Source organism: Pan paniscus, chromosome 4 (genome assembly GCF_029289425.2).
Source record: "Pan paniscus chromosome 4, NHGRI_mPanPan1-v2.0_pri, whole genome shotgun sequence".
NCBI classification, from domain to species: domain Eukaryota; kingdom Metazoa; phylum Chordata; class Mammalia; order Primates; family Hominidae; genus Pan; species Pan paniscus.
The window spans coordinates 134,284,905-134,297,213 of record NC_073253.2 but is presented as its reverse complement, the minus strand read 5'-3'; the positions used below and the strand labels follow the sequence as shown (position 1 = coordinate 134,297,213).

Genomic DNA, 12,309 nt, shown 5'->3' with positions numbered 1-12,309 from the left:
TGAATTATCATTGTAGTAATAGTAGATAAACTGACTCTAGAACAGAAAGTCCATGACTCTGGGCTGTGTTGCTTTGGAGCTGACCGAGTGGCAGCTGCTCTGCTAGGAACTCATACCAGCTTTATAAGTGGCCATTCCAGGCGTGGTATGACAGGATTCTGAGCCATAGTTTTGTATCCAGAAAACCCAGAGGAAGGACAACCAAAGAATAGGTAGTGAATTCTTATATTGTAAAATTAGAGCATGTAGGGAAGGAAGGAAGGTGCTTATGTCAGCAAAGCACCCAACCCTGAGTCTCCTTAGTTAGCTGGGCTGTGGCTCAACCAGTTATTCCTCTTCATAAGAACAGTTTGGGGCAGAAAAATGTCCATGGCCTGGGGCCACATGGCAGAGCAGACTTCATGCTTACTTCACAACCTGGTTTAGCCATTACTTCATGTCTGTGGTACCAGAGGCCCATTCATTTTGTTGGCACAGATACCCCAGATTGCCTTTTTATTCACACTGGAGCTTTATTTCAGGAACATTCTTTTCTGATCAAATTCATACTAATTAATGCAGCAGTTATTCATTGAACACCTAACCATATGCTCAGCACCATCCTAGTCCCTGGTGCTACAAGCGTGGACAGACAGACAAAACCCCTGCTGTCATGGAGATTCCATCCAAATGTGTATGAATATGATCTTTCAAGTGGCAACAACATGCTAGGCCACCACAAAACACTAGCACAGTCAAATACCAATCCTCACACTTGATTTCTCTGTCAGAGTCCTCTCCTAGTTCAGAGAGGCAAGGACGCAGTTGGGAAGGGGCCCTGTGGAATCTGGAGGAGAAAGATGGGTAGCAGCCACAGTTGTTGGGCTTCAGCTTCCTGAGTTTTCCTCATGATTGATAGGGTGGGATTAGCATATGGGCAAGATGCAGCCTTTGTGGCAACAAAGATATATTCGAGGGAGACTGTAGCGGGTACATGTAGAAAACAGGATCCAGTGACCTTTCTGAGGAAAGGGAGTTGTCTTGTTCCAGGGTACTAATAAACCGTGGGTAATGAGATCCACTATAGAGTAAAAGAGAGAATCTGGACTTGGGGATTTGGAGCTTAAATGATAGCCTAGACCAATGCTGTTGAATAGAACTTTATGTAATGATAGAAATGTTCTGCACTGTCTGATACATAGCCACTAGCCAGTAGCACAGGCTTAGACAGAAACCTTTGGGAGAGCGATTTTCTTGCATATTTTATCATGAATGTCTTCAGATGCAGTCAACCTGAGATGCAAGAGAAAGGTACTATTGTTATTCCCCCCTCCCCAGCACTCTTACGGCAACCCCCCTCCCAACAACAGGGCTCCTTTTATAGTCCCTAGCTTCTAATTTAAAATCAGCTTTAAAAATCTGCCTCCACTGTCCCCATTGGGATTGGACATCAGCAGGAAGCATGGCACCATTTAGTGGTGCTGATGACGCCAGATTCTTTGTGTTAACAGCTTGTACATTAGGAGTAAGCTTTGTGACTCATTATGATATTAGAATTTTCCAGGACATGTTTGGCATAAGCAATAGCTAGGTGTCATTTCCGCTGATTCCCACGCAGGTGCTCATCAATCGTGTTAGATGAATTAGGAGTTCTCAAATTTAAGAGTATTAAAAAATTGGTTTTTACAAACCTTTTCTTAGTCAAAAAGGCCATTATTGCTTTTTTATGGCTTTTTAATTTGTTTTTGGATAGTCACCAAAAGAAAGGCTCTAAGAACAGCTTTCCTGTCCCTGATGGCTATGCTGTACTAAGCAGTGGCTCTGTTGCAGATGGACAATGCGCAGGACCTGCTTTCCTTTGGTGGTCTTCAAGTGGTGATCAATGGGCTGAACAGCACAGAGCCCCTCGTAAAGGAGTATGCTGCGTTTGTGCTGGGCGCTGCCTTTTCCAGGTGAGCAGTATAATGGACGTCCCAATGGCCAGAATTGCTTGGCCTGATCTGCTTGGAAGAAGGGTACACTTGAATGTGCCTGTTTCTACTGACATTTCAGTGTCATCTCAATGAAACTAGAGTAAAATTTGATTCTGCCCTTATTCCAAGTAGATAGGAATTTTTACCCATGTTGTCACCATCTGTGACTCTCTGTTCCCCCATCTTATGTGTATGGACATTTAATAACACATCTTAGGTCACATTCTCTGTTTTATTCAAAGCTTGTAAAAAGTTAGACCAACTATAAATAGTAGAGAGGGAGGGGAATAAACAAGAGTAGATCTTTTGGCAGTAAAGCTACATCTAGTGATGAATAAATGATGAGCCTGACCAAGGGGGTGCTTTCAGGGAGGAATGTGTCTTGCCCTAGTTGTCTGGAACCAATGTACATGCCGTCAGATTATCGCCCTCTCTAGGTTGGGAATTGTTGAGAATTTCAGTTAGTCTGGCTTGTGATGGAAGACTGATAAGGCAAGAGGAGTGGGGAGGTAGCATCTCGAAAGAGTAGATGCCAAAAGATATGTAGGCGCCACATCATTCTACACCGCCTGCAAAGGTCAAGATATCTGCATGCTGCAATTGGTCCATTGGAGCTATTGTTCCTCCCATTTTTGAAAATCTGCTCTTAGGACCATTTGTGCCTTTAAAACAGGAACAAATATTCTGATTCTTGCTGCAAGGGCATGGGTGGAGGCTATTAGATGCTTAGATGCAGGTCACGATGTTACAGGAGAAAAGCTATTCTGAACATATTTACCATTATAGGCTTTGTTTCGAGAAGATTTCCTTTGTGCTTTATCTGTGCTTGTTTTTTAAATCAGAATCTCAGTCTGATGCTCTCTCACTCTGAAAGGAATTCAGCATATTTTCTTAGTAAGTTGAAGGGCAGAGCTGGGAAAGCTGGAGGAGTTGTTCCATGAGGAGAGGCACTGCCGGCCTTTGTTTCCATTATCACCACTCTGCCTGGATCTTCAAGCCCTGGCTCCCTGTGTTGGTGGTGTTGACAGTCAAGGCTCTGGCCTCAAGGGCAACTCCACCTCCCTTGGTCTCACCTCCCAGAACCAAAGTCTCCCAGGAAGCCCAGGGAAATCTCCTGTGCAGCCACTGGAAAGATGGAAAATCTGCATGTTTGATGTTAGTATCTGCGGTTTCAGTCATGAGGAAGTCCAGGAAATCCAGGGTCTTAGCCTTATAAGGCTTTAGAGGCTTGAGAACTTACTAAAGCTCACTTTTTACTTCTCAGGCCAGAAAAGAACTAAATCCAACATTATTAACCTCTCTCCAGACCCTTTTTGGAAATCTTTGCCTTACTCCCGAGTACTTTTATTCTACCTTTAATATGAACAAATTATCCTATACGTCCCTTGCCATTGCTTCTGGAAATACATTACTTGGGGGAAACTGTGTAGCATTTTCATGTCACATCCTAGTTAAAGGGGACTGATTAAGTGACTTGAGAAACATGCGTTGGGCCTGCTTTGCAGACCCGTAACTCACCCAGGGGTTGTGCCAATGTGTGGTGTTATTAAGACTTTTCTGTGATTGTATTAGCTTAAGACCATGTTAACATTTATGCAGCATCAACTAAAATTTAAATAGAGATAAATATAAAATATTGCAATTTAGTGTTTTGGTGGCAAGCAAACTGCTGTATTCAAAATGTTCTAGCTAGGTTTTTGATGGCTCACTGGAGGGCTGTTACCGTGACAGCATGGTATGGCGCCAGAGCTTTTGGAAGCCAACAGCAGGCTCCCAAACACCATGGAAATGTCAATGTTTTCTGCAAAGAGGAACTTGATGCAAGGTAAGGATATTTCTACATGGAGAGGTAGGTTTCAGTACTCTAGTCTGATATTCATCATTTACTCTTCATGTCTTAAGTATTGGCTCTGCACCTCTGTAACCGCTTCCAGTATACAGGTGTGTATACACCTGCCACACATGTGCACAAATACACAACACAGTGATGGGATGAGCTTGCTCTTTATCAAGAGGGTGTTCAGGTGATAGTGAGCACTCTGGAATCATGGAGTCCTAGCACTGGGGATAGTATCTAGAAGATATTCTTTCTAGTTTTCTGCTGATGGGCATGAGTACTGCTCAGTCAGTCCAGATGTTTGGGTATTTAGGAGGATTAGGCAGACCACTGGACCTACAGTCAATCTAGTTTCAAGTTTAGTTTCTACCATTTCCTATCTGTGTGCCCATGGACAACCTTTCTAAGCCTCACCTTTTTCTTTCGTTAACAGGGAACAATAATAGGTGTTCTCTGCATTTCATAAAATTGAGTGAGTATCAAATAATATACAATGACCTGTGAAAACGGTTGTAAAGCACCTGTCAATGACAAGATGATATCAATATCATCCCCCTCATCAGGATGTGTCCTTTATACTATGAGTTTCTGCTATAGTAATTCTTATTTCTTTTCTTTCTGCAATAAAAACCTTTATCTTCCTCATTTTCTCTTCTGTTAAGTCGCTTATATTCTACCATGTATCTCTTGGTGCTACCCTTTTTTTTTTTGAGTCAGGGTCTCATTCTTTTCACTCAGGCTGGAGTACAGTGGCCCGATCTCGGCTCACTGCAACCTCTGCCTCCTGGGCTCAGGTGATCCTTCCACCTCAGCCATCTCTGTAGCTGGGACTACAGGTACGCGGCACCACATCTGGCTAATTTTTATAATTTTTGTAGAGGCAAGGTTTCACCATGTTGTCCAGGCCAGTCTCCCGGACTCAAGCAATCTGTCCATGTTGGCTTCCCAAAGTGCTGGGCTTACAGGCATGAGCCACCATGTCCGGTCTCTTGTTGCTAATCCTGCTGCTTCATTGAGGGCATTTATTTGCCTGCTTGGGTTAATTGCTTAATAAGGTTTTGATATACATTTGTGTGGATGAAGAGATCTATTTCCTGGTGTTAAACATGAAGCAGTTATTCCAAGATCGAGAAGAGAGAGTACATGTAAATGTAATTGACATGACTACTAAATGTTACATGACCACTGAAATAAAGTTTATTTAAATACTATTCACACTTATATATGGGTCACACACATTCATTTTCCTGTTTTTGCCCACATATAAGGCAGGTCAAGCTCTTACATAAAAAGATATGCAGGGGTAGGGGTGCTGATGCTTTTAGCAGCTTCGTCTTTTAATGGTTTTTCTTTTATCTCAAACCTGCTTTCTCCTTCTTCAAGTAAATACTTTCATTGGCCTTTCTGTGACCTGATTTAATCTCATAATGGCACTTGTGTGTGTCTGTCTGCAGTCTGACCTACCAGGAGTCTCTGGAGTTCCAGACAAGTCATTTGTGTTTCTGTATAAGGGGAGTCTCGAAAAGGCTTTGTGAATTTCAGAGGCCAGGCAGCCTTCTGTAATCTGGTTTTGGTTCTTAGCAAACTAGCCGCCTGCTTTTGTTTTCCTCTTAGCTCCCTATATATCTCCTTTACCTCGTAACTGTCAGGAGTTAAACTATCAAGTAACTAGTATGCCTGCCCCATGTAACACTGACTTTGCTGTTCTCATGCCCCTGCCTCAGTCACCTTTGGAGTCCTGTATCCTTCTTTAATAACCCATGTTCTCATCTGCACATGTATGAATTACTATGCAATTACATGGGCTTATAAGCATTCATGTTTGCAGTACTTTTGAACTTTCCACAGTTTGCAGGATGTCATGGAACTGAACCTAGTACAAAAAAGGATGTACATGTGCCATTAGTCATGGTGAGATTATGTACTTTTACAATGGATCCCCAGAACAGGATTCTGTTCTTCCCCCTTTATCCTTGGCATCATCCTTGGAACCTCCTTGGCAGATTTTGGGTTATATATATCCCTTTATAAAATGAACGTATCCCCCTCCCCCAACCTTGTCCCCTCTCACCTCATGCTTTGTTGGCTCTCTTAATTTCCTTAGTTGTGCTCTTCCTGCTGAGGGTTTACCAATTAATTTTAACTCTTTGAACCTGGGTGCAATGGCTTACGCCCATAATTCCAGCACTTTGGGAGGCCACGGCAGGTGGATTGCTTGAGCCAGGGTTCAAGACCAACCTGGGCAACATGGTGAAACCCTGTCTCTACAAAAAATACAAAAATTAGCTGGGCATGGTAGCATGTGCCTGTGGTCCCAGCTATGCTACTCGGGAGGCTGAAGTGGGAGGATTGCTTGAACTTGGAAAGTCAAGGCTGCAGTGAGCCATGATCATACCATTGCACTCCAGCCTAGGTGACAGAGTGAGGCCCTGTCGGTGGGGGGGGGTGGGGGGTGGGGAAGAATAGACAGAAAGGAATGCAAATGAGTGCACATGAGCATTAAATTAATGTACTTGAAACTACTATTCCTACAATCTGGTTTCTGTCCCTGAAATTTTTCAAGAGTACTATCCCTGAAATTTTTCAAGAGTACTTTGTCATCATTGGCATCTTTGTGGCAGTCAAACTGTTGGCTGCCACTTTCCTTAGGGAACTTTACCTCTTGGCTGCCATGTCATTATAGTCCCTTGGTTTGGGGATGATTGTAATTAATCACTCACTCCCCTTTTCCTTTTTTGGCAACATCATCATCTTACTATCTTCTGTTAATAATTGTAGCTATTCACAAAGATTCCTCCAGCCTTGTCCTCCTTCTCTCTTTTCATTTTCTCCCATAATGGTACTATCTATTCCTGTGGTTTCGAATCCAACCTCACTGTGGATGACTCTAGTGTCTACATTTAAGTCCAGCCTTTCTCCTGTGGTCTTCTACGTTTCTACCACACTGTCTCATCGCACCTCAAACTCAAGAAAGTGGAACTCATTATTGTTTCACAAACTAGATTTTTCCTCCCACATTCTCTTTTTATCTGTTCTTGGCATTGTGATTATTGTAGTTCTCCAAGCTTGAAACTTTTGAGTGATATTTGAGTCTACTTCCTTCTTCACTTTCTCATTAACTTAGTGAACAAGTCCTGTGGATTTTAATTTCTACTATTGTTGTCTACTAGACAATCATTCCCCATTTTTCTGGTTTTTAAGGTTTTTTTTTTAGAGACAGGGTCACACTGTGTTGCCCAGGCTGGAGTGCAGGGGCTCTTCACAGGTGTGATCATAGCATACTACAGCTTGAACTCCTGGGCTCAAGCAGTCTTCTTGCCCCAGCTTTCTGAGTGGCTGGGATTACAGGTATGCATCACTGTGCCTGGCCTCCCCCTTTTTCATCTACTAAGGAACCTCGATAATGTGAGGGCAGCAACATGTTTAGGCAGAAGATTCCCTTCCCCAGTTCTAGGACATGAGCTATGAATGGTCTAAAGCAAGCATGGAAATCCCATTCTCTATGGATGTGTATTAGTTTAGAGATGGCCATGTGGCCCAGTTCTGACCAATGAGACATAAAGAGATGTTTGCTTGGAAGCCTCTGGGAAGGATTTTGTTCTTATAATAAGATAGTAAGGAGACCCTACCCACTTCTTCCTGCCTTGACTGCAGCTGTCTTGGAGCTGCAGCAGCTATCTTGGACCAGTGAGGTGAGAAGCACAAGAACAAAAAGCCAACATGCTGAGGAGGATAATAGAGGCGAAAGACAGGAGGAGGAAACTGGGTTATTTATGATGTAGTTTAGCCACTTTCATGATTTTGGAACCATCTACTTCCAGATTTTTCTTATGAGAGGTAATGAAATGTCTTTGTTTTTTAAGATCAATGTTAATCATGATTCCATTACTTGCAACTGAGCATATATTCATATTGATATGAATTCATTTGGATATTTCCAAAATCCCTCTCAGATCTTTTAAATGAAAAAAAAAATCCTGTTGATCTTCATAGCATTCATCTCAATTTGCAGTTATATATTTGGTTGGTTACCTGTTTACTGTTAATCTCCCTTATTAGATAGTACTTAGGGGATAAGATCCCTTTTCTATCTTTATTCTGCTGTCTCTCTAATATATAGCATAGGACCTAGTATTGGGTGGGTGCTCAGGAAATAATTATTGAATGAGTACATGAAAAACAAAGGAATAAATTGATACCTTGGACATGAATTGTTTTTCAGAGAACGTTGGAGGCTGAGTGGACGGTGCTGTTTTTATTATTAATGATGTAATCATGGATGATTCAGATACCGCACCTTGACCCTTTAAAATCTAAGGCCATGGAAATGAGTGTATAGCCCCACTGGCTGAAGGCCCAGAAAATAGAAGGTTGGAGATTGGGATGAGGTCACACACTGGAGATGCCAGTGTTTGAATAAAAGTTCAAATGTGACCCCTAGGGCTTGTCTGACCTCTTGTCTCTAGTAGCTCATTTTTCCACACTCTTATAGTGACAAGAGAGGTGCTCAAGCCTTTTGCATCTGATAAACTGATTAGCATATTAACCGAGATTGGCCTAGGAAATTGGATAGTCATAGCTCTCTTAAGCTACATTCAAAGTCTGATTACTTTTTTCAAATGGCAAATAATGACAAATGGAAAATGACCTCTGACTCTGACCAGCTATCCTGAGTACTGCAGAAACTAAGCCTTCATTCTGGGGAGGGAGGCACCACTTTGCTTAATAAACTTGTCCCTTCAGCATTTCGCTTGAATTTGTCTTTGCGATGTACCTCTGCCTTCTCCACATCCTCTATGTGGCTGTCTTCAGATTTTTTCACTACTATCCCCTTCTTAATTTCTTCCTTACATAACTCTCAGCACACAAAGTTCTTTGTTTTATCATCATCTTTATTAGCATTTGTTGTTGGACTCCTAAACTGACTCTTTTTCTTTTTTTTTTTGAGACGAAGTTTCACTCTTGTTGCCCAGGCTGGGGTGCAATGACGCGATCTTGGCTCACTGTAACTTCTGCTTCCTGGGTTCAAGTAATTTTCCTGCCTCAGCCTCCCGAGTAGCTGGGATTACAGGTGTGTGCCACCACGCCCGGCTAATTTTGTATTTTTAGTAGAGATGGGGTTTCTCCATGTTGGTCAGGCTGGTCTCGAACTCCAGACCTCAGGTGATCCACCTGCCTCGGCCTCCCAGAGTGCTGGGAAAACTGACTCTTTAATACATCTACTTCTCTGTTGTAAGCCAGTTCTTTCATCTATCTCCCCAACAAGATTGAAGGCTTCTTGAGCATGGGAACTGGTATTCAAGTCTGTGGTGCTCACAGCACCTTATAGAGGGTAAGTTTCATGTGGATGCTTTGAACATAAATGGTCTAACACAAAAATTGGAGTCACCAAAAATTGGTGGGAGAAAGAAAGCCACCAAGAGCAAGGAGGCTTTAAAATTTTTCTGTGCTTTGAGTTTGTTTGATTTTTCTTCCAGTGAGTATGTATTATTTTTGTAATTAACATTTAAATAGTGAGTGATGAAACAAAGCAAAACAGCACTGGGAGACTTCTCAATCTATCAAATAGCACGTTTCCCAAGAAACTCTCTTAGTTCAAATACCTGAAGATGTTGTATTAAATACTTAAACATTTCTTTAAATGCTTAATTCAGCCAACAAGAAACTGTAGAGCCACTGCTCTGTGTAACTGCAGGGGAATTTAATAATGTCATATTCTTTATGTGGTAGCCCTGTAAGAAAGTGAGAGAAATTCTAAAGCAAATAAAATGGAAAGCTCAAATCCTAAGAGATACAAAACACTGAACCTGACAGCTGACCTGGGAACATTTGCTATTCCCTAGTGACTGTGAGCTCTTGGTTTCAACAGGAATCATAATTTAGGGGACAAGAGACAAAGCTTAGGGGCCATGAAATAATTAGAAAAATGAAAATCTTCCACTCAAAAGGAATTATTAAGGCAAATTGGCTTTGAGTGGAAGGGAGAAAAATGCCTGCAGATCTTCAGTCTGTTTCCTAAGGAAACTGAGTCTGACATGCCTTCTGAAAACAGTGTAACACCACATAGGAAGCACTCTTGATAGAAAATCTAATCTGAATTTGAACATACTTCTAGATCTGATGTCCAATTTAAGGGAAATATTGGGGACAGGTGATAGGTTCAATGATATAATAGACTTGCAATCAGCAAAGACCAGACTGTGGAAAACCGTAGAGCAGGCAAATTACTGGCTTTTTCACAAAATAAGATACAAGAGAAAAAAATAAAGAGATGGGATGAAGCCCATAAATTAAAAGATATTTAAGATGAATATCAGCCAATTATAGTTACAGTGTATGTACTTTTTGTTTTATTTTTTGAGACAGATCTTGCTGTATCACCCAAGCCTAGAGTGCAGTGGTGCAAACACGGCTTACTGCAGACTCAGTCTCCTGCCTCAGCCTCCTGTCTAGCTGAGACCACAGGCATATGCTCCATGCCTGGCTAGTTTTTATTTTTTATTGTTTTGTAGAGACAGGGTCTTACTTTGTTGCCCAGGTTGATCTCAAACTCCTGGGCTTGAGTGATTCTCCCACCTTGGCCTTCCAAAGTGTTTGTATTACAGGCGTGAGCCCCCATGCTGGAGCTCTACGATATGTTTACATCTTGACTAAATCAGCAATCTGCAAAAAAAGAAAAAAGAAAAAATCATGACATAATTGGGAACATTTAAACAATTACTTGATATTTGATAATATGAAGGATAATATTAAATTTTTGGTGTCAAAATGGTATTTTTTTGTTTTTGTAAAAAAGAGCCTTTTTAGAGAAGAAGTATGCTGAAAAATTTATGGGTAAAAGATAGGATGTCGGGCCAGGCACAGTGGCTCGTGCCTGTAATGCCAGCACTTTGGTCTCCCATCCAAGTACTAACCAGGCCCAACCTTGCTTAGCTTCCAAGATCAGATGAGATCAGGCACATTCAGGGTAGCATGGTCATAGATAATCAAACCACTTTGGGAGGCCAAAGTGAAAGGATTGCTTGAGCCCAGGAGTTCAAGACCAGCCTGGGTAACATAAGGAGACTCCGTCTCTACAAAGAAATATTTTAATTTAGCTGGGTCTAGTGGTATGTTTCCATGGTCCCAGCTACTCAGAAGGCTGAGGTGGGAGGATTGCCTGAGAATGGAAGTTGAGGCTGCAGTGAGCCGTGATCATGCCACTGCACTGTAGCCTGGGCAACAGAGCGAGACTCCATCTCAGAAAACAACAACAAAAACCAAAGATAGGATGTCTCCATTATGCTTTATTTTGAGATCTGAGGAGGTGGGTAGGTGGCTGAGTCGGGGTATAGATAAAATAGTGCTAGCTATGACTTCATAATTTTGAAAGCTGAGTGAAGAGTCCATGGGGATTATTATACCATTCTCTGTATTTTAGTATATACATGAAAATTTCCATGGGAAAAGGTTTTTTTTAAACGTAGTTTGAAATTGGCATAATTTCTGGGTTACTGGTAGATGCAGAAACAAATCCTCTTTGGAGGAACTCGCATCCAGGCCTCAGAGCATCCCCACAAACAAAAATCTTCCTATGATCATGAGCTCACAACCAAAGTATCACAAAGCACATAAAAAATAAGGCACTATGAGTGAAAGACAGCAGAAACAAATAATCAAACTTTTAAAACTATAGCTAGATGGGGTGCAGTGGCTCACACTTGTAATCACAGCACTTTGGGAGGCTGAGGCAGGAGGATCACTTGAAGCCAGGAGCTTGAGACCAGCCTGGGCAACAAAGCGAGAACCTGTCTCTATTAATAATTTTTTAAAATAAATAAAAATTGGAGGAGCCAAGATGGCCGAATACGAACAGCTCAGGTCTACAGCTCCCAGCGTGACCGACGCAGAAGACGGGTGATTTCTGCATTTCCATCTGAGGTACCGGGTTCATCTCACTAGGGAGTGCCAGACAGTGGGCGCGGGCCAGTGGGTGCGCGCACGGTGCGCGAGCCGAAGCAGGGCGAGGCATTGCCTCACCTGGGAAGCGCAAGGGGTCAGGGAGTTCCCTTTCCGAGTCAAAGAAAGGGGTGATGGACGCACCTGGAAAATCGGGTCACTCCCACCCGAATGTTGCGCTTTTCAGACCGGCTTAAAAAACGGCGCACCATGAGACTATATCCCACACCTAGCTCGGAGGGTCCTACGCCCACGGAGTCTCGCTGATTGCTAGCACAGCAGTCTGAGATCAAACTGCAAGGCGGCAGCGAGGCTGGGGGAGGGGCGCCCGCCATTGCCCAGGCTTGCTTAGGGAAACAAAGCAGCCGGGAAGCTCGAACTGGGTGGAGCCCACCACAGCTCAAGGAGGCCTGCCTGCCTCTGTAGGCTCCACCTCTGGGGGCAGGGCACAGACAAACAAAAAGACAGCAGTAACCTCTGCAGACTTAAATGTCCCTGTCTGACGGCTTTGAAGGGAGCAGTGGTTCTCCCAGCACGCAGCTGGAGATCTGAGAATGGGCAGACTGCCTCTTCAAGTGGGTC

At 42.7% G+C, this 12,309-nt stretch overlaps 1 protein-coding gene across 3 annotated transcripts in view; it reads left to right on the top strand.

Annotated features, from left to right (window-relative positions):
- Positions 1-12,309, top strand: part of SIL1 (SIL1 nucleotide exchange factor) — a 248,200-nt gene that overhangs the window by 172,082 nt on the left and 63,809 nt on the right. For all 3 annotated transcript variants that reach the window (XM_008954583.4, XM_063604245.1, XM_034960598.3), the window contains one exon: positions 1,810-1,931. In XM_008954583.4, the coding sequence (XP_008952831.2) occupies positions 1,810-1,931 (122 nt within the window). The remainder of the gene's footprint in view (positions 1-1,809; positions 1,932-12,309) is intronic.